Source organism: Pollicipes pollicipes, unplaced genomic scaffold (genome assembly GCF_011947565.3).
Source record: "Pollicipes pollicipes isolate AB1234 unplaced genomic scaffold, Ppol_2.1 Scaffold_4740;HRSCAF=5597_pilon_pilon_pilon, whole genome shotgun sequence".
Lineage (NCBI taxonomy): Eukaryota > Metazoa > Arthropoda > Thecostraca > Pollicipedomorpha > Pollicipedidae > Pollicipes > Pollicipes pollicipes.
Window position 1 is genome coordinate 20,397,075 of NW_023596545.1, and position 22,303 is coordinate 20,419,377.

Sequence of the window (22,303 nt, forward strand, 5' to 3'; positions counted from 1 at the left end):
GAAACCCATCTTACTGTGCACAGCCCTATAAAGCTGGGCGTGCTACGCATGCAATCGCCTATAACTCACTCATTTTCTGCAGATCATGTTAAATGCTGTGATCTTGAGGCTAAGTGTTTCGGAACAACAGGCAAACTAAACTTAAGTTGGCTGCTAACAGTCATCAAAACTAGGCATGGACTCGACTCCCAGTATTTGTATTTACGGCTAGCCGGCTGAGCGATGTAATCAGCTGATGGCTGATAACTAACGCAAAATGTTTCCTTTCCTATAAAGGAGCATAACATATCCTAGCGTTCAAAATATGTTAAGAACGTGATGCACTAGTATAATAAGAGACATAAACTCAATAGCCTATGGAAATGACGCACAGAACGTCGGCGGCATGCAAAATTACGTCCGGCAAGTGGGCGTAAAAATTCATCGGCGTATGTACGACTGCCGCTTCAAGGCAAAGGCACCAAGGCCAATAGAGACGGCACCTGAGCGATCATGGGTGCCGCAGGAGGCTAACAAAGTGGCTCCCGTCATCAAGTATAGGGTCTTCCGGACAAGCAAAAAGAATCCAAGACCAACATGGTGGGCCCCTTAACGACCGGCAGTGCCCCTGCAGGCTGATATATAAGGCACCAGCCAGAGTGCAGGGCCCTCCGAACAAAGGGAAATTATCCAAGACCATCAGTTAAAACTCATGTGCAATCAAGAGTGCACGGGCAGGTTAACAACACGAGCCTCAATAGGAGTGAAGAGTCCTCCGCGAATGAGACCAAAGCGAGAGAGCCCTCGATGAAGTTAGAGAGCCCCTGAGCATCGGTTGTCCGTGTTTTATCTTTTCAGAGCCCTAGTAACAGCATAAGACCCTCCAAGCAAGTGGAAAGAACCCGGGACTTTTATGAAGTGCCCCTGGGCAACTGAGTGTATCCTGGCATAATGGGCCCATGAAAAGGCGCACAGAACTTTTCGAGCGAGTGGGAAGAGTCCGTTGAGAAAAACCTGATCGATCAACAGTGCTCAGGCATGGAGGCAGGCTGCGTCCCAGCAGCGCATTGGGCCTTACGAGAAAATGCAAAGAGAGGAAGGGAAACGTAGAAAGCTCCATGGCGATCAGATTGACCCGACAATTGGGCATATAGGACCAGACAACCAACAGCGCAATGCCTCCAGACAGCGTAACGAGCCCCCAAATTTTCTCCAGCAACACTTTCTCAATCAGCGAAGAATGAACTTCGTCTGCTTATTAACTTTTTTCTGTTGCTAACAATTGTTGTTGGTCGTCTGTACGCCCAGAGGCATCCAATTTTGTTGTGTTTTTTATGTAAGAAACTGCGTCCGGCCGGCCGGTTATAGGCCCATTCGGGAGCCTTTAGGTCTCTTCGGCATGGTCCATGGGGCATGGTCCTGTGCCTCCCCCCCCCCCCCTCTGCATGCGCCACCGGCCCGAGCAGCTTAACAGATGGGGCCCGCTTAGAACACAGGGCCATCCATTCAGATAAGAAATACTTCCGACACAATGTGTTGGGCTCTGAAAGGTCGAATGCGTCCGAACAGGTTAACATATAGGGCGCCCGTCAAGAGCGTTGGGCCCTCCATTCAAATAGGAGGTACCCAAGACCCAATGTAGAGGGCCACGAATGATGGAGTGTGCCCGAACAGGTTAGCATATAGGGCGCCCGTCAAGAGCGTAGGGCCCTCCATTCAAATAGGAGGTACCCAAGACCCAATGTAGAGAGCCACGAATGATGGAGTGCGCCCGAACAGGTTAACAGATAAGATTCCCAAAAAGAGCGTAGGGCCCTCCATTCAAATGGAAAGTATTAAGACCCAATGTAGAGGACCCCCGAATGATCCAGTGCGTCAGAGCAGGTTAACATAAAGGGCCCCGTCAAAAGCGAAGGGCCCGCCATTCAAATGGAAAGTACCCAAGACCCAATGTAGAGGGCCTCCGAATGATCGAGTGTGCCCGAGCGAGTTAACAAATCAGGGTCCCAACAAGAGCGTAAGGCACTCCATTCGAATGGAAAGCGCCGAACACCCTATGTGAACTGCCCCAGAATAATGAAATGTGTCCGAGCAGCTACCCCGACAAGAGCGTAGGGCCCTCCATTTAGTTAAAATGTAGCCAAAACCCAGTGCGGAGGGGCCCGAAAGGTGGAGTATCCCCGAGCAGATTATCAAATGGCCCAGACAGGAATGTAAGGCCCTAAATTCAAACGCCAAAACCCAATTCATACGGCCCCCAGAACAATCCAGTGTGGCCGAAGCGGCGAACAGATGGGATCCCCAACAAGTGCGCAGGGCCCTCCATTCAGGTAGCAAGACCCAAGAAACAATGTGGAGGGCCCCCGGATATTCAAGTGTGCCCGAACAGGTTAACAGATGGGGCCCCGGCAAGAGCGTGGGGCTTTCCGTTCAAATTTGAAATACCCACGACACGATGAATAGGGGCCCGAATGATCGAACACGCCAGAGCAAGTTAACATATAGGAACCCCGAAAAGAGTGCAGGGCCCCCCATTCAAAAAGTAAGTGCCCAAAACCGGATGTAGAGGTCCCCACGATCGAATGGCCGGAGCATCTTACCAGAAGGAGCCCCGGCAGGGCCGTGAGGCCCTCCACTGAAATAAGAATTACCCAAAACCCGGCGCGGAGGGCTCGTGAAAGATCGGGTGTACCTTTAACAGGTTATCAGATGACCTCGATAGGAGCAAAGGACCCTTAATTAAAACACCAAGAACCGATGTGCAGGGCAGCCCCGAGCAATCCAGTTTGGTCGAGAAGGCGAACGGAGGGGGCCCGACAAGTGCGTAGGGCCCCATTTAAATAGCACCTTCCCAAGGCCCAATGTACAGGGCCCCCGAACGATCAAATGTGCCCGAGTAGGTTATCAGATAGGCCCCTCACAAGAGCGTAGGGTGTCATGTAGAAAATAGGTACCCAAGACCCAGTGTGAGGGATCCCCGAATGAGTGTGCCCAGGCAGGCCATCAGATGCCCCCCCCCCCCCCGACAAGCGTGTGGGGTCCTAAGCAAGTGATAGATAATTGGAAGCGCCCTAGACCAATGTAGAGGGCCCCTGAGCATATCGCAAGTGTGTCGGTAGGCTAACCGAGACCCACGTAAAGGGCCCCTGAGCAACCGAGAATACCCCGGCAGGCTAATATATGGGACCCTGGCTATGTCCCACAGAGCCTTCCTCGCAAATGGAAAGAATCCGTGGAAGGGCCCGTGGATTGACAAGAGTGCCCCAGCACGCTGGCAGGAAGGGCCCCCAACAACAGTGCAGGGCCTTCTGAGCAAATGCAAAGAAATAAAGGGCAACGTGGAATGCTCCTCAACGATCGAAATGATCCCGCCAATGGGCATATAGGTCCCCCAGAAACAGCATGGGGCTCCTAGACAGTATAATGAAACTTGAAATTTCCAGTTCACAATTTTTTCCATCATTTAATAACTCCTTGTTTTGCTTCTCATAGATCTTTCACTTTCGCTTACAACTGTTCTTGGTCGCCTGAAAGTCCAGAGACATCCAGTTTTGTTGCATTTTGTGTTTGTAACTGCACCTATTTGGCCGGCTATGGGCCCCTCCTGGAGCCCATGGCCCCTTCGGGCCCAAGGGGGACATAGCCCGTGCCCCCTCCCCCTCTGGATCCGCCCCTGCTTGACTCCCGACCATATTTAAGTCATTTGCTTCACGCATCTGGTAGAACCGAAGCTAATCTGGTAGAGGATATTTTTTCTGACACTTTCTTTGTATATTTGGTGTAATATGTGAACAAAACGGTTAACGACCTTTAATACCGGTGGTAAAAAGCGCGCATGTTTGTGGCCATAGTCCAATCGGTAGTGGAAGTCTCATTTTGGCTGTGATTTATCTGGTTTGTTATGTCTCTTTTGGTCATGTTCAATTTATTTCTGGTGACTTGCTAGTAGTGAACTAAACATTCTTGCCTGCGAAGACGGTAGCGGGCTGCCATATATCGAAGTTGGAACCGGTCGGCGAGGGGCTGGTTTCGGGGTCGATTGAGACCGGGGCGTCGTGGGAGGGCTGGGCTGGCTGCGGGGCTGTGTAGCGGGGGCCTCGGTATTAAGTGAAAACGCTTGACCTAACCTTTACTTCCCGAATATGTCGTCTAAGGTGAGCGTTTAGGCCATCTAGAGAGGCCACCTAGTTTTTTGCAGTGTTCAGGTGAATGGTGGATCCTCACGCCAAACATGCGGGACTAGCAGTGACCGTTCTGGCAACATCTTCACTACAGTAAATGCATGCTGCGAATCCAAGAGTCCGGATTTACATGCAGGGTCACCACAAATTTCACTGAAGAGAACCACTGTTCGAAAAAAGATCGTGATTATGTCATGCCAATGTAAAGCAAAAATGTCATTGAAACATGTAATAGAAGATTGTTTGAATTATTGATACAGTTCAGTGTGTTCAGAATTTGGCACTCCAAGATCGTAACCTTCTGTTGCTGAGATGAATTTGCTGCAGACTGACCAGAAATTAGCTACTTTTGCTCTCCTGAATAAGAGTCAGATGAGGTCAGTTTGGGCTTGAAGACAAACAAGCAGGGCCATTAAGATGATGTAAGTAGGGCCAAGAGTGACACACTAAAATCAGTTCTGACCAATTTTCACTAATATTTTCTCAATCTTGTATGGTTAGTTAATCATAATCATGGCAAATCTAAGCCAATGCATGTTCATTCCATTTTCAGGTCAGATGTCTAGGCCTTTCACAATGGATGCCATCTGGATATTGCTTCAAAATTTGTCCAGTAGGGTGATGAGGATATAATCAAATACATGCTACCAAAAATCCTGGCTCTCTGGCAGCCTCACATACACAGTTCCTTGGTGCTAATATTTTATTATTTGGCCACTAACCCAAGCATGTGACCTGCCTGGCCCAGATGTTAAACATGAGGTGCTTGGATGCTGGGATGGCTGATGCCCAGCTTGGTGCCAGTTGGCTGATTTTGAGGAGGGGAGGACAACAGACAAGGAACCCCAAGCCTGGGGTGTAATAGCATGATCAAATATTGTCATCCCAGCCACCCAAGTGGCCAAATACTGAAACACTGCATTTGACTTGTTTGCTTTGGTCTTGTATTATCCTGATAATGATAAGTCAGATCTCTACTTTTGCCAAATCTGCACAGGTCTGGTGTTAAAAGGCATCTATCACTATATGACATTCTAGCAAAAATTGCCTTCTGTACCCACATATGCTGGTTGGTTTATGACCATGTTTTGCATGGAGACTCAGGTTATAAATGCATGTAAAACAAATGCTCTGAGCTATAGATAGATGACTTAGAAATTTGTTCTGTCATCTTCATTACATTTTTATCAGTGTCAGGTATCAGCGTCATGGCTGTGCTGCTTTCATAATGTGTTTGTCTGTCTGTGGCATCAAGAGGCTGATATACTGTTTGCTGGTCCACACCTGGTGTGCTGGAGTAGAAATTTGAAAATTGAATGCCTCCTGGCACATTGTTCAAAACTTTTGTTTGGCTGTTCTAGCAAAGCCTTGCACCATTGACCTGTCAGGTCAGGCTGAACAAGGTGAAAGCATGTTTTTGCTGTCAAGGTAGATTCATATTTCTGTAAGGAGTGAGGCTACTGTAAGTCAAAAGATTTCATCATTTGTTTCTGAGAGGAACTTTGATGCCATATAAGGTCATTCCACAGCATGTAGTACATTTGCTATTGGTGGACCCCATACATACTCTTTATGCAATAATGGAGATGAAAGGCAAGCATGAAAAGAACTGCTAATATTTCTTTGAATGACTATGAAGACTTAATATGATGTGTCCATGACCCTAAATGACATTTATACCACTGTTGACACAATTCGGACCCTTAGGCTCATGTTTGTGACATCCATAGGGTACGCTTTGGCTGATTTAACATAATTGACCATATTTGGCCAAAGGGGACCGTGCCCCCAAATCATGTCACACAGGGCATGGGTGGTGATGATTCATGCACTAATTGGGAATCACCAAGGGATAAGTTTTTGTAACAATAGCTCTAAAAATATGTCTCAGTCTCCTATTTTGCATATTTGCCCCTCCAACATCTCTGATATCAAGTTTTAGTGGCACAGTGGGATGTTCAAACATGCACATCATGGGTTAGATATGTTTGCTGCAAATTTTGTCACAATGTGCTGGGCAGTTCATGAGGTGCACCAAAGAGTTGGTTTTGCATTATCCATGTGCCAATGAGGACTATGGTGTTAAGGAGAAGGGCATGACAACATTGTATTATTCATGCTTTTCCACTTTGATGCAAACAAATGGAAACCACAGTGTGTTTTGTGACTGACAGAATAATCACATTTTCCAGGTGGAGGTACTTCATGCCGGGTCTGGGAAAAATTTAGCCATGCTGAATGTAAGTGTACTTAGTCATTTCATGGACATGTGAGGATGTGTAGACTGAGATATGTTGGCACGCTCGGTCTATCGCTGGGAATGGTTGGAAACATACACGCCTTGGGTGCATATAGTGATGCACTGACTGGGGAACTTTGTTGACTATGGCGACTTCTACAGATAGTACTGACGGTGTTGGTTCCGGGATCGGTCACCAAGTCACGAACCACGGCTTAGTATGGTAGTGAAAGTGTCTGTTCCGGGACCGGTCACCAAGTCACGAACCACGGCTTAGTATAGCAATGAATGTGTCTGTTCCGGGACCTGGTCACCAAGCCACGAACCACGGCTTAGTATGGCAGTGAATGTATTTGTTCCGGGACCGGCCACCAAGTCGCGAACCACGGCTTAGTATGGTAGTGAATGTGTCTGTTCCGGGACCGGTCACCAAGTCACGAACCACGGCTTAGTATGGTAGTGAATGTATCTGTTCCGGGACCGGTCACCAAGTCACGAACCACGGCTTAGTATGGTAGTGAATGTGTCTGTTCCGGGACCGGTCACCAAGTCACGAACCACGGCTTAGTATAGCAGTGAATGTGTCTGTTCCGGGACCGGTCACCAAGTCACGAATCACGGCTTAGTATGGCAGTGAATGTGTATGCTCCGGGACCTGTCACCAAGTCACCAACCATTGTTCGGTCCAGTATAGTCAATGTCATGACTTCTAAACATACAGAATCAGAGGTCATCCAGACTCTGGCACGGAAGTGCCTGGTCATGCTGACTGCGATACAGAGTCTGGCATTCCAGGCCTCCCGCTTGAACGGAGTGTTCCACATTTGTTTGGGGTTTTGAACTGAAATAACCATCGTGAAGATCGTTCGGTGCGCATTACAGCCCCGTCCTTAAGATCTAAACCTCTCTAGTTTCTGAACTACATGCCCGCGAAGATGCCCAGACTATTTCGGGTTAACTGTTTCAAGGTCACTCAGGCATCCATGACGTCAGTAATTACTTTACGTAAATCATGTCATTACATTTGCCATGCGGCGACCAAGGTATAAAGATGTGATTTTCGAGTCATTCATATTTGGCGTTCATGAGCCAATTACCAGATATCACGACAGTCCATTGGCTCTCAATCATTGGTGTGCAAGCTGCGGTGACAATCAGACAATGACTTATTCAGGGAATATTTGCTAAGTAGAGAAATTGTGCCGTCTAGAGGAACCTTTTCATTCTAAAGTATACCAATATATGTATATATATATATATATATATATATATATATATATATATATATATATATATATATATATGTGTGTGTGTGTGTGTGTGTGTGTGTGTGTGTGTGTGTGTGTGTGTGTGTGTGTGTGTGTGCGTGTGTGTGTGTGTGTGCGTGTGTGTGTGTGTGTGCGTGCGTGCGTGCGTGCGTGCGTGCGTGCGTGCGTGTGTGTGTGAGCTTATTTCGTCATATCTTCAGTATTTTTGAATGTAGGACACCCTTAAAGAGCGGCTGCAACGGCAGGCTGGCTGCGGTACAGTCTGCCGGCCGTCAGATGTCCGTTCGCGGCGCGGCACTGGGCGGCGACTGGGGCTCGGTCTGCCCACTCTGGCCACATTCTGGCGGATTCGATGCCCGCAGCACGAGGTGCACCAAAGAAAACCGGTCGAGCTGTCTCCAGATCTCCGCCTGTGCGGTAGCCGGCGGTGACCCGAGCCAAGTACCCTCTAAGAGGAGCGTGTTTGAAGGGTCCTAGCGGTAGACTACTCATTACCCAGGTTCGAGAGGGTGAAAGCTATCATTCAATTAAGAAAGGCGGCAAGGAGTGCAATAAATTGAATTAAGAGCATTAGTCATTAAGTGAATGCATTGATATTGATTCATCCCTGGTAGCAAATTGAGCATGTAAATGCTAGTCACATGTCGTGCCAAAACCTTTTATCCTAACCGTAGGTATTTCTCGTGGGAAAGCTCGTGAGCAACGTCAAATGGCTGCATGCTGCTATGTGCGTTACACATTGTCGTCTTGCACGAAACTCCGCATATTGCGTCGCCTTACAGGTCAGTGCATGCATCCTGTTAAGTTTTGGATGCCTGCTGAAGGCTGTTAAGAAGGCTGCCTGCTGACCGCGCGTTGCGTGAAGCTCACGCCGTGGCGCAGCACGGGTTTGGCGGCTTTTGCCCTGACCCCCCCTGCCCGGGCCGGCCTCCGGTGCTGGTCAGCCGTACTCTAGTGCACCAGTCAGAAGTCTTGCGCCCCTCACAGGGTTCGACGGCATTTCTGGTTGCGTTTTTCCGTGTGGTTGTGAGGGAAGAGCCAAAAATACAACGACAACATTGCAATATCTTTAAGCCCCGCCAAGTGAGAATGTCAACACCTCGAAGCTACGGAAAACCGGAAATAGTGACGCCGCCAACCGCCTCAACGCCACAAAGCTGTGTATATGAAGCGGCTGATAGCTGAAGTTGCCAATGAAGGTGGGAGGTCCTTGGTTCGTGATTCAAGCCTAGCTGTAGCAGGCCTCTCCTGGACGGACCGTTGTTCTGTAAATGACAGCAGCTGGGGAGTAATTGACATACTGTGTGACTAAGGCTGTGCCAAGCAGCACCCGTGGCATTGGGCTCGTAGGCGTGGTCTTTCTTTCAAGAGGACTTCGTTCTCGTGCTCCACCTTCGGGGGACGCAGCGTCGGTGTTTGCCACGGGACCGGAAAATCTCGTCATCTCGTTCCGTTTGGACTGAAGAGCTTTTCAATGTATAGTACATTCACGCGTCATAACGACAGCATCTGTCGAAAAACGCCTTGCCGTGGCACCGGAAATTTCCACTAGAATGGTGCCATCAGATTTGATATACATATATATATATATATATATATATATATGCATATATATATATATATATGTATATATATATATATATATATGTATATATATATATATATATATATATATATATATATATATATGTATATATTGGCGTAAACGGTGCACACGTTTTTCAAGAACAAACTTTGTCCCCGTCTACCGTTGTACTACGTACGTCATCAGTGCGGGTCTGGATAGGAATATTTACCACAAATATCTTTTTTTTTGTCGCATTGAGTGTTTAAAACAAGGGGTTAGCCCGATAAGAATCATTTCTCGGACTTGTGTCAACATCAGTGGTGCTACCTCAACATTTCGGTCAGGTTATTTCTCCGCCGCCGTCAGGTGTTTGACAGTCCTCGGATGGGCCTCAGCCGCTAACATTGGTGTAAGTAACCCCGAACTCACAGTCTCGGGATCGTAATTGGCGTAAAGCAGCAGACTGGCGAGGCTGGCCGTGCAGGCTCAGGTTCCGTAGGCCATGCCGTGTCGGTCCGTCGCCACCCCGGTCTGACTTACCACAGCGGCAGCGGTGGACTGGTGGCCGCGTTTCCGGCTGGGCCGGGACTGGCCTGGCTGTACGCACCTCGCTCTTAGGAGGGCACCGTAAACACGGCTCCGGCAGCCCAGACAAAGGTCGCGCGCAGTGGCCGGCGCTAACGACGCCGGTGGTCCGGGCACGTGACGTCCATCTGTGGAGATGGTCAGCCAGGCGATCCCAGCTGAGTAAGATGAAGGCTTCGTGGTGTCGGGCCCGTAGGAGAGCTGCTATGTCTTCATACGTCAATGACCGTAGCTGGTAATAATGGGTAACTGAGTAGTAAGTAACTGAAACCAAGTCGCCATCAATGACCCAACGCTGTTTGCAGGTTTTCGTCAGATGCAAAACTTGTCGTCTGTGTACGAGCTTGGATCACATTCCTTCGGACAGAACGGAAAGTGCCGGATATCCGAAACGACATGATATCGTGGAATGATCTTAAATTACGCGATCATGAGTAGGTATGTTTTCCGATGGACGATGATGTGTCATTTGTAGCAGCATATGCATCGAATCCCATGTCAGGGGCACGGGTGGTCGTCGTTTTTTATGTTGACAAGAACACCCCTCGGGACGGAAGCCTTCTGTTGACTTGGATGGAGTGGGATTCGACTCGAGCTGGATCGTGAACTGGTTCACGAGCCAATCGTTTTGGGGCATGCCGCGGGGCTGAGTCGGCTCGTTAGGAAAACGGCACTTCGAGCCAAGTTGAGTCACATTCTTCATAGATTTCATGATGGGAGAGTAGTGATAGCCTTGTTCATGGGGGAAAAACCAGGGAAATGGAGATATAGATGCGTTGATATTTCGGCAACATGCCTTTATCGAAGCGAATAGCAGAAGTGCTATTGCTTCTGCTATTCGTTTCGTTGAAGGCATGCTACCGAAATATCAACCCGTATATATCTCTATCCTCCTGGTTTTTCTCCGAGGGACAAGGCTGTTACTCCTCTCTTATCTATGTGAATGATGTTCCTCGCTAATGCACTGAACAACTTACCTAACTTTCATCACCGGAATCGTGACCCGATCATTTCTAACAATGTGTCGCTGAGCCACATGGCTCAAATTGAAATGGGAACATGAGGAAACACAGCACACCCCGGACAAATCAACAGACCATTTCAGAGTGGTGAACAGAGCAGAATGCATCATTAGTTACGAAACTGCAAAATCAGCACGAACTTTTTTATTATAACTTCTAAGCAGCAAGCGCAATACAAGTGATGCTGATGTGAAGTTTTCCAGTGTCCAGCCCGGAACTAGAGGATATTACATGGTGCCGATGTCCTGCATTCCGATAGTGTATGTCAACTTTAGTGAAAGATTGTCCACTTCGTATGAAATCCAATTACTGTTCACATTTGGCAATGCCAATAGTCAAAATGATGAACTAATCTATACCTAACCCCTCATGCACCACTTGAACCGCCGTCAGCATGCTATTGCTGAGGCTATACGAAAGGCAATAGCAGCAAAATCGTTTCGTCTCAACGCGGATTGCATGTCGCGGAATGCGACCTCCGGGGATTGCATCAATAAGTATTTTCAGCTTCGAAATGGGTAAATAACTTTTTGTACAACATCCCAGATCTGGTCTTAATACGCGCTCGGGTGGGGTGGGGGCCAAATTGCCCCCCCCCCCCGAAGATTTTTCCAGAATGGTTTCCGAACGGCGCGGCGTAGGGGCGCCAAATTTTGCATAGCTATAGACAATTGAATAGCGGATCGCTTTGGCATCAAAAATTCAGATGTACCTAGTAAGGTCGCTGACCTATGGCAGGTCAAAGACAGGCCATGGTTTCAGCGAAGGAAATTTCTGGGGAATCCTTCAATCTGATCCAACAACGGAGTGTTAGACGACGCCATACATCTATGAGGTGCTTTCTTAGACGACACAACAGTTGAATGAGCGAATTAAATTGACCTGAGGTCAGGTATGAAGATCACACCAAGGTCAAAACCAGACCGTTTTGTTACTCTAGGGCTTGCTGTATGGGATAGTTTCTGGTGCTCATTCCGAGTTTATTGATAGTGGGAACCGCATTATGCATCTTCCATGGACTTCTTAGGGGTCAGAGTCTGTCATTGACCCAAAATGACCCATGTCAATATTTTTTTTTAGGAACATACTGCCTAGCGTAATCTTTGTCGCTTAGTCAAATGCAAAACTCAAAGCAATGGCTACCTTGACTTTCAAAAGCTCAAACAAGGTCGCTTACCTTGAATGAGAATGTGATCTTTTGCTTAGAAACGGTTATCTAGGTTCTGGGGGCACGTTGGAGACCAACCTGGAACTTGACCCTGTTTGACCTTTTTTGACCCAATGGCCTATGACCTAGGCGTCTGAAACTTTGACCCAAGTGGGATCACGTACAGGTCAAGACACCCTGTAAATTTGGTGTCTAGCTTTCTTAGTTCCCGAGATCTCAGGGTGGGGGTCAAATTGATCCCCCCCCCCAGCGCGTGTTGTGATTTTTTTTGAATTGATCAAATACCCGAGCGAAGGGTATCTAGCCGGCCACCCGAACGCGTGTTAATCCCAATTCTGGTATACTTACGGTATGTTTTAATATCTACCAGACAAAACTTTCGTGTTCCCAGTGTTCTATTATTGCCCTTGGACAGGCGGTTGTCGGCAGACTTGCGATGGCGGGACAAATGCGGGCTGCGCAACATGGGATGAAAAGGGATTGGAATTTGCTACACGCAGGTTGCAAACGAGAATGTGGGCTCCAAATTCAATGAAGTCTTTGAATGCGTTTAAAGCGGCACACAATGCTCTAATCTCTACCCAGCGCGGAAACCCGTTTGGGCTCTCAACTCATTACAGAGAAACCCGATGAGATGAGCCTTATGTGTCCTATATTAAACGACGGTCGGCGCCTAGGGTAGCCTTTCTCTACTTCAGTTGTTCCTTGTTCAGTTCAGTTCCTTTCTGATCAATAGATGAGGCTCGATTGAAGTGGGTTTTGCTGAGCTTGTTTTTGAGAAATGCAATCGTTATTCGTAATAGTTATTAGTTACGTAGGGTAAGTTCGTAATGTTTGTAGCTTAGTGCCAGGTAATGGCTATTGCAGTCCCATGGTGAATTGCGGACAGTGGCATGGGTAGTTCTGGGTTGGATAGCCATCGCTAACGGGTTGGGTAGTTCTGGCGAGTGGAAATGTGGTAAGCTACGTGTGAATGTAATTAGCTGGCACTTGGCTGGTACAGACTGCCAACTGTCAGGCTAAGCGCAGTCTATTCTGCACACTGATGGGTCTGGGTCATTTGTACGAGGTAGAGGGTGGTAGCCTAGAGCTGAGACTGGAGAGAATTGGTTGGTAATATGTTTTAGAAAAGGTACTATTTACTGCCCTGTATTTGCTAAGTTCAAACTACAAACGTGTTTTTACGTGAGTTGTACCTATTTTCCATGCTATAATATATATATATATATATATATATATATATATATATATATATATATATATGGATGAATCACATGGCTCCCGAGTTATTAGGCAACGGGCCGGAATTGAATCGGATCTCTGGTTTGGAGGCCGCATGAACCATGACCCAAATGGTTCGACGCAAGCGTTGAGTATGAACTGGGCTGAATTAACAAGTTTAGAACGGCTATGAGTCATCAGCCGAATCCGATACCAAAGTGTGGGAGCGGGTCCTGAGCTGACTACAAAGAATCGAGTCGCACACATGTCTGTTGCCCTCCCCGCGAGCGTTGGCTCAGCGCTGGCCTGGTGCGCGGAAGCCTGCCGCCTTCCGACCAATGGCGGGTGGGAGCGAAGCGATGACGAGCGGTGTCTCACGCGCGTCGTGTTTTATGCGGCACAGGTCGCCCCATCGACGTCGGTGCTTGAGCTCAAGAAACTCGTGTGCAAGGAGCGTAAGAACTTGTACCCCGGCAGGGTCGATCTGCGCCCGAAACAGAAAGGCAAAGGTATGCCGAATACCAGTTTGTCTGTTTTGTTGGTAAGACGTCACAGTTGGATGTTTTGGTGGTCATAAGTATGTTGACAGCGTTGTTTTACGTAATTTTCAGCTCGCCGCGCATTGCTGTTCATACGTGTGTATGCTCGTTGTTTGTGCCTGCGCGGCGGACGGGCGGCACCAACTGTTGCTCGGACGAAATATTTCGCAACGTTGCCCCGTAGTTGTCTGAGAAATAATTCAGTCATTTCCTGCGCTCACGGCGAAGCGTTCACCTAGCCTGCCGTCCATGTGTGTGTGTGTGTGTGTCCGCTCGCGCAGGGTATGCGGACACGGACACGCTAGCCTCGCTGGGCCTGCACGCGGGCACGCGGCTGTACCTGAAGGACCTCGGACCGCAGATCGGCTGGGTCACCGTGTTCCTGTGCGAGTACGCGGGCCCCCTGGTGCTGTACCTGTGGGCGTTCAGCCGGCCGTGGCCGCTGTATGACGCCGCCGCCGCCGCCGCACAGCCCGTCTCGGAGGTGGCCAGGTCAGTGGGCGGGCACCGGGGTGGCCGGAGAGGAAGGACGGGTGCATAGTGATCGGCGGTTGTTCCTGACCGTCTCTTGGAACGCAAAGACATGCTTAATGCCACGTCCTTAATGCGCATCGGCGAAGGAGTTGTAGTTGAAAAACATGGAGCATTCAGGGTGCCGATATTACAGTGGTTAACGCGTCTGTCTTAACCACTGCGCGTCTCTGAAAGTAAACATACAGGGTTCAATTCCCCGCGGTGGCCGCCCTTTCTGCCAGGGTGAGAGACGGGCGACGCTCTATAGCCTCAGCAGCCGAGTGCGTCGTAAAGTCCCAGTGACGACGACGATGATAACCACCAATCATTCAGCTGCAGTGTCAATGTTATCGAAGGACGGCTCAGAACGTTTTAAATTGAAACATTTATTGATGTGTCGATGCTTGATAATATCCTTCCGGATACATTCGCGTGTTTGTTTGATCACCCCTACATTGTCCTTTGATCCAACTGTGTATTTTGTTAGTTTTTGCCTTAAGTCGAAAAAGTAGGTGCATCATCCCAGTGCTGTTATTTCTGGACTTGTGTCGGATGGTGTTACACCGCGCACTGATGCCTGGCAGGGAATATTACAGTGTGAAATATTGGTGTTGTCTGGATGCGTGCTGTATGCAGTGGTACAACTGCCCAATGCCTGCGCTATATCCATTGTAGGGTGGCTTGCGGCTGCTGGACGTTCCACTACGCCAAGCGGCTGCTGGAGACGCTGTTTGTGCATCGCTTCTCACACGCCACCATGCCGCTGTCGAACCTCTTCAAGAACTGCACGTACTACTGGGGCTTTACGCTGTACGTGGCTTACCACGTCAACCACCCGCTGTACACGCCGCCGCCGAGACCCTTGTTCATCGCCGGACTCGTCATGTTCGTTGTGAGTACGACTCTGACCTGGCCCAACCTGTCATGGTCTCGGCGAACACTGCCCCGTGGCCGACTTCGGCCGACACGGTTGTTGTGACTGTGACTGTAGAGAACCCAGGCGGTCGCCTCAGCTCTAACTTGTTCAGGACGGTGAGGGCGAGTGCTGCTGTCGGCTGCCCAGGCTGGCACGTTGCCGAGGTTGTGGCTTGGTAACACTGGATCGACGCTTGCTGATTCGTGGGCGATTCCGGCGGATGTGAAGGTGTCGCCACCTACAACACGACAGCACAACTGAGCAGGGTGGGAAATTTAGTTCGTTTTTGCTGGTGGCGGAGTACAAAAATTTATGTGGTCGGAGTACAAACTTGCCTGCAAGCAAAGGTCCGTCTAATGTGGAATGAGTGTCTGCACAATGGGCCTTGCTTGGAGTACATTACATACTGCCTGTAATGGGTCAACATTTTCCCAATGTTGTTCTGGCAAAAATTAGTGTCAGCATGCAATTTTGCATTTAAGTGGAGCAGAGCACTTCTTGTGAGTGAGGGCGCCACACTGATCTCAACTGTATCCCTGCAGTGCTACTAGCTCACCTATACATGCAAAGATTGATTAATGGTACATGTTAATAAGAAATACACAGATAAAGAGGTTAACAACAAAACTTTATGCATATGCATTCACAGGTGCATCATACAAAGCTCAGTTACATATCATTACCTATCTACATGCAAACTTACACAATATAAAAGTGATAAATCAGGTGCATCCTCTTTTTACTGACAAACTGAATTGTTGACAACCACTGTGTATCACACCCAGGTTTTTTAATGAGTCTTAGGCAGATGCAACTGACTATGAAAGCCTTATGTATGTGACATTACTAACATGTAGTCCTTTTGGCCTTTACATAGTTAATATATACATACCAAAAGTGTTCCTATTCCTATCCTTCTCTTTCTGCTCTTCTCCTCTTTCAGTTCCTCACCTTCTCTTTCTGTCACTCTTCTCCTTCCACTCCTCCTCCACTTCTGCTCCTCCTCTCTTCCTGCATCTCCTGTTATCCCTCTCCTCTTTTCCAACTCCCCTATGATCCTATGCAGGGAAAATTTTGATAGTGTCACTGCAGGACCTTATGCCTGACAGCAAGGAACATGGCAGCATTGCCACCTGTCACATTACAGCAATTATAACCACAGGCTGAAAAGAGGCCAGCCTCATATTTGATCCCACATGGGGAATCCAAGCCTAGCATTAATGTTGTATATAGATACCTTAGCACCTACGTACCTACCCACCATGCTGTAGGTAGAGCGGGTTATAACAAGGTGATTCTGCACCGGCCTGCAGTGGTAAACATTTATAGATCAGTCCCCCGGTATTTATTTACCTTTTTTGGAATGACTTAATGGCGGTCCACAACTAAATCCCAAGTAACTTTAGAAGTGTGGATGCATGTTGTGTGAAAATTGAAGACAACCAATTCCACTTTGCCCTACTGAATACCTCAAACTCGCAACTACGATGCACATAATCCCAAGCAGCTTCACGCACCCTCCGGCCCCCTCACTCCCACCACATCAAGACAAACAACCAAACCACCCACAGGAGTTCTGGCGCATTCACAGACGTGATGGCATTCTATCACTCGTCAATGGGCCAACCAAGTACAAGTACCACGGGTCGGTCCTGAAATGACAGACTGTGATGAATAGTCTAAGAAAAACCATTTATGCAGTTGCACCAACACAAATTGTTAAGTTTGTGCTAGGAAAATCATAGAGCTTTACAGCCATGCATTTCAAGTTGTTATTTTCCACCTACAAATATATCTTATCTTCTGGTGGCGCAAGACAACGCCGAGATAATGCAGTACCTATACTACAAATCGACGGATTTTTCTCATTCTGAGCCATATCATGTCATTTCAACACCCTCTGAGGAAGGCTTGTGTCTGGGCGATACCAAAACACGTAAATTTTTCAATTAAATTTGGCTAACTTTGCTAAAAACTTGCTGTTCTCCGGCTTGTACTCCGGCTTGTTCTCCCCGGGTCTCTCCATAGGCCCCATTGTGAGGAGGGCAATCAAGTACTGCGATTTTTTCCCACCGGGTTATGGACCATCTCTATCTCACAAGTATAGGTACTGGTTGAGCTTGGAGACGTGATACCGTTGTTAAATAAGTAAGATATCCTCGAATCTTCAAAGACCGGCATTTACCGATTCCCGAAAAAGTGGTTAGCGTACTATCATTTATACAATAGTAATAAGTTTTGGAATGCTGTATGCCACAAACTCCCATTTTGGGAACGTAATTTCCGATGACATTTAAGAACCCAAAAGAAGCCGTTACCACCAAAAGTGTCGCCCACAAGCGTGATATTTGGATGTCATTTAACGTCATGATTCTATCTTAAAAGTGCCGATATGTGGTGTGTTTGAATGCCATGATTTTCAGTTTAATTGCAAGTTGGATGGTGATTGGTGGCTGGTATGGCAGGAGCAGGAATAAAACAAGCGCTTTGAAAAGGATGTGCAATGCTGCAATATTTTGGAATTTTCCTGCCAAACCGTTTGCAAGATGCACGTCCTGTGGTAAAATCGCTAACATGTTTTCTTAATATGAGGTAAGTTTAGAGCATAGTTGGCATCCTGGACTTCTTGCTCTGCGAGTCTTTGAATGATCTAGTTGAAATAGATGTGCCATTGGTGATTTTGGTGCTGCTAGTGGTTTTCTGGTCGAACGAATATTGTTGTAGGTGTCTGTTGCGACGCGGACCTCCACTGCTCGAAAATGCACTCGTCAGTTGCAGGGGGCTGGGCTGCCGTTGGTTTCGGGTACGGGAGGCGATGGGTTCGTCGCGTGGTGGGAGCCAGAGCCGTGATATGCTTGTCCGTTTCTTGAAAAGGTATCGGTAGGTGTGAGCGTCGTGGAGAATGCGGTCTTTCTTACCCAGGTGCACCATATATTTTCCCCACAGGTAATGGTATGACATGTAAGGTATGTGGCAGCGGTAGGTACTTACAACAAGCACATTTCATATTTCAGTTTATTTCATTTCCACAGAAGTAACTCACATGAGTTGTCATCACCCTTCAGGAGTTGCATAGGCTTGTACAAGTGCGTCTAACCCATGTAATACAATGATGAAGGACATTGACATGAACGCCCTGGATTGGCCAGCTCCTGCAGGATTGCAGATGCTTGTTTCCATTTCTTGGTGCTCCATATGTTTGGTCCCTGGACATCAAATAAAAGTTATAACTCACTTTATGAAAGCAAAGTTCATGCACCCTCCTGGCTATCAAGAAAGCAAAACTGTCTGCCTTGGTACTTATGCTCAGGCTCATACATTTGCAATGGTGTCTGCTTTGTGGGGCGACTGCAGCGTTTGTCTGGAGTACACAAATTGTCATTCTTACCAGCCAAGAGCTTGGAGTACAAAATTTCCTGGTGCCACATCCACCAGAAAACGGAGGTTTTTCCCACACTGTAACTGAGTCACAGATGCCGTCGCCGTGGGGGCGGTTGAAGATAAAGAACTATGACTGGCGCCTCACATGCATTAACTGTTCTGCAATGCCTTTACTGGTGTTTTCATGCGAGGTGAATTTCACCTGCCTCTGAAATCAAAGTACGCGTCGAGATAAAAACATTAGCGTCGAACCATTACCGCTCAAGTAAGCGTTGCTTAGAGTTCAAATGGTGATGCAACTACTTTGGAGCCCAGACTACGGCTAGTCACCTTGTGATAATCCAGCTCGCCCATGGAACTTTCAAAGGACAGACATGTGGTATACTGGCATGCCAGTATGCATAAAACATGGCCAATCGCGGACATTTCCAGCAGATTACCGTATCGTTCCGGATCAAGAAGAAACGACAGACCTCCATGCTCAGTCAGCCATGTACCGTCTCGCAGTCTCACTGGACTTTTACAAAACACGCCCGTTCGGTGATCTTTCATCCACAACTTACCTGGAAGCACCCTAAGCACCCGCCTACGTATTAACACCCCTCGAACGATATGTGAACGGAGCGGTTAGAGCACTCCTGCAGTGATAAAGAGACACTACCTTATGGTCATCGCCGCAGCTGAGAGACGTCCACACTCCGCGCGGCACACACCGTCTGGTGTCCACACGTGGGGAAGCCGACGCGGAGTCACAGGCGTCAGCACAGCCCCAACACTGCTTTGTACGCGGGGGCGTCGATTCCCTTTCGCTTCTCTCCTCCCGCGTGCCCTCCCGCTGATGGCTGCCGAGCGAAAAATCGCACGCTGTCTCATCTGTTGTCTACGAGACTGCAACTAACAGAAGGCGGCGGGGCTCCAGACGACGCTGTCCACCGCCGGTGGACATGGCGAAGAAGTGTACTGTGGTGTGAGCAGCCGTTTGTGGGGATGCAGTTGGGGCGGGGTTGATGTAATGGGAATGCAATGGTGGTGGGGGTGATCTTCCGTTGTTGATAGACGCTTCCAGAGAGAGGTCGAGAGAGAAAGAGAGACAGGATGCCTGCGGTGGCTTTCTCGCCTTCTGAGTACGAATGCGCAGTTGGCTATCTCCCCCTCCCTTTCCACGTGGGTCGAGAGGGCGGGAGGAGGCATGATAGGCAGATCGGGGAGTAATATGCGCAGGATTCTGCTTCGCGCGGCGACGAGAACTAGCCGATGTGCGGGCCCGGTCGCTGAGTTTGGGTCTGGGCCCTCGTGGGTATTAAAGGTTCTTAGTCCTGGTCGCTTGCATGAGCTTCCGGCCAGGTAAGCAGATCTGAAATCGGTCGGAGAAGTCCCAACGGAGATGCCGCGCCATGGACAATATACGTTTGTCATGAAGCATGTCCAATGTCACCACAATTATGGGAACAGCCGTTGGGCCAAATCCAGTTTCATGAACAAGGTGCTGACGTTGACTTCTTGTAGGTCATGAGCCGGGGTATCGTCACCGACTTACCAGAGCTCTTCCTCGTAGTTGATCTTGCAACTTTTATTTGGACGACTGGCCGGCCGTCGCCCACAATTTTCCCCAGAAACAACTCCCACTGCCTCAGGCAGGCTGGAGCGCTTGCCCTCTTCGCATCAGTCTGTGGAACATCTCACTCCTATGGAAAGCATGCGTGGGAAGCCTCGATGCGTCTTGTACTGATTGGTTTTGCCCCCTCGACGGTGTTTCTGATGTACGTGTCGTAGTTGGATGGTACATGAAGTAAGACACCGCTTGCTTTTTGTTATACAATTACGCAGGCCTTTCGAGTGGTGCAGCTTAATTGTGTGCTTATAATTTTCCCGCGCCCAATCTCCATAGCGTCCGCAAGGGCAAATAACAGTCACTGCGGTTCACTAAAGCGGTCAGGCTTCTCGACATTGAAAAGGAATCGACTGTTGCCCCTGTTTTGTGTTTTTTGTCCTGACTACTCCAGTCGCTGTGATCATCTCACTGCTCTCCGTTATATCTTACCAATGATGTCGCCTCAGCGATCTCCACCTTCCCAACCACCGTCTTTCATCGCTCCCTTCATTCATCCATGTGCATTTGACTCGACGGACCTGTTCGTCGGCCCGTCTTCCGATCCCGTCTCCCTCTCGGGTGCGCCGGCCTGCCCGACAAGTGGTTTGACGTGACGGAGGCGCGCGCATATCCGTCGTAACCCGCCCTCCACCGGCAGGTGGGCGAGCTGGGCAACTTCAGCGTTCACTGGGCGCTGCGCCAGCTGCGCCCGGCAGGCAGTCGCGAGCGGCGCGTGCCGCACCCCACTGCCAACCCGCTGACAGCGCTCTTCGCCACCGTCTCCTGCCCCAACTACACGTACGAGTTCCTCAGCTGGCTGGGCTTCTCGCTGCTGACGCAGTGCCTGCCAGCCGGCCTGTTCACGGCCGCCGGCATGTACCAGATGACGGTGTGGGCGCTGGCCAAGCACCGCAACTACCGGAGCGAGTTCGCCAACTACCCGCGCCGCCGCCGCGCCATCCTGCCGTTCCTACTCTGAGGCAGCGGCGATAGGGGGGGGGGGGGGGCAAGGTCGGAGCGCAGTTGACGCGTGACCGCTCGCCGTGAACGGGCACGCACCTGTGCGTCCTCCGTCGTTTCGGGCGGGGGGTGGCCGTCGGCGGCTCCCCGGTGACGGGGTTTCCGGCGGCACTGGTCCCGCGCCGACGGCGGGTCGTCACGGCCGGTGGCCATCCGTCCGGGATGTGGCGGCGGCGGACGCCACGTGACCGAGCTCGGCGGCAGCGCGGACTCCCCTGGCGCCGCCCCGACAGCCGCCGCACCCGCGCCGCCCCGGTGACGGGGAGCGGCGGTGACGCCGCAGGGGTCAGGCGCAGAGGCGGCCGGGAGCTGACTGCGTGTTGGTTGTGGCCGTCTGTTGTGGGTAGCTCGTGCCTGTTTTATTTTGGTTGCCGGGACGAATATAGGGAAAAGCCAGCGGCGTGAGGTGGATGCCTGGTGTTGAGTCATACGTTGACGATTAGTCATCGAGAAAAGTGTGGGAGAGGGCTGTTCACAGGGAGAGATAGTCAGGTTTGTCGACGTGAAGGGTCAAGGGGCACATGTCCGACAAGGTCCGCGGACCTGCACGGCTGTTCCCTTTCACATCAGAAATTGGACCGTTAGTTTGCGCTGCACTTCTCATTCACAAGGATATCGCGGGGCGACCCTGAGCATGCACGTTGAGATTGCTTTCATCCGAATCTGCACACGTATTGTTTGCAATGGCGTGGGAGATGAATGTTACGGAACTGTTAAGAGCTCTGAGGACCATACAGCGCTAGCGGGTCATTCCAATACAAATTGATCGCCGACAGGTGCATTTTAACACGTAATCCCCTTCAAATGTGAAGAGGGTAGGGTGCTGGGGTGCTTGTACGGTCCAAACACCTTTCTGGAAGTTCTAGAGCCGCACGGCGTACCGATGAGGAACTAAGAGCAAATGAAAATACGCGATTGAGCCATGGAATTACTTTTCATCTTGCTCTAGCAAAAGCGGCTCGCGGGATATCGTGTAGGAAAAGTGCACCGGAAAACTACACTCCTGAAACATTGGTCAATATTGCAATCAGTGTCAACTAGGTACGCGTCATGGTTACTGGATGTACAGGTTATCTGAACCTGGCAACCAATGACGTACTCGCGGGGTACTAG

At 49.3% G+C, this 22,303-nt stretch overlaps 1 protein-coding gene across 2 annotated transcripts; it reads left to right on the top strand.

Annotated features, from left to right (window-relative positions):
* The first annotated feature begins 3,998 nt into the window (after nucleotides 1–3,998).
* Sc2 (trans-2,3-enoyl-CoA reductase Sc2) lies at nucleotides 3,999–21,963 on the top strand. 2 transcript variants are annotated; one of them, XM_037221638.1, is made up of 6 exons: nucleotides 3,999–4,133; nucleotides 6,353–6,400; nucleotides 13,634–13,739; nucleotides 14,051–14,261; nucleotides 14,958–15,174; nucleotides 20,829–21,963. In XM_037221638.1, exons 1-6 carry the CDS (start codon nucleotides 4,122–4,124, stop codon nucleotides 21,147–21,149), a joined length of 915 nt encoding a protein of 304 aa, XP_037077533.1. In that variant the 5' UTR covers nucleotides 3,999–4,121; the 3' UTR covers nucleotides 21,150–21,963. The 2 variants fall into 2 exon arrangements, with proteins under 2 accessions (XP_037077533.1, XP_037077534.1); XM_037221639.1 differs by having other exon boundaries at nucleotides 4,012–4,133; nucleotides 14,131–14,261.
* Nucleotides 21,964–22,303: the final 340 nt, after the last annotated feature.

Excerpts from the sequence above, each read along its gene's own strand:
- Sc2 (XM_037221638.1), top strand. Across the intron at positions 13,740-14,050 it reads CCCGAAACAGAAAGGCAAAG|GGTATGCGGACACGGACACG; the intron begins GTATGCCGAATA and ends CCGCTCGCGCAG. Across the intron at positions 15,175-20,828 it reads CCGGACTCGTCATGTTCGTT|GTGGGCGAGCTGGGCAACTT; the intron begins GTGAGTACGACT and ends CTCCACCGGCAG.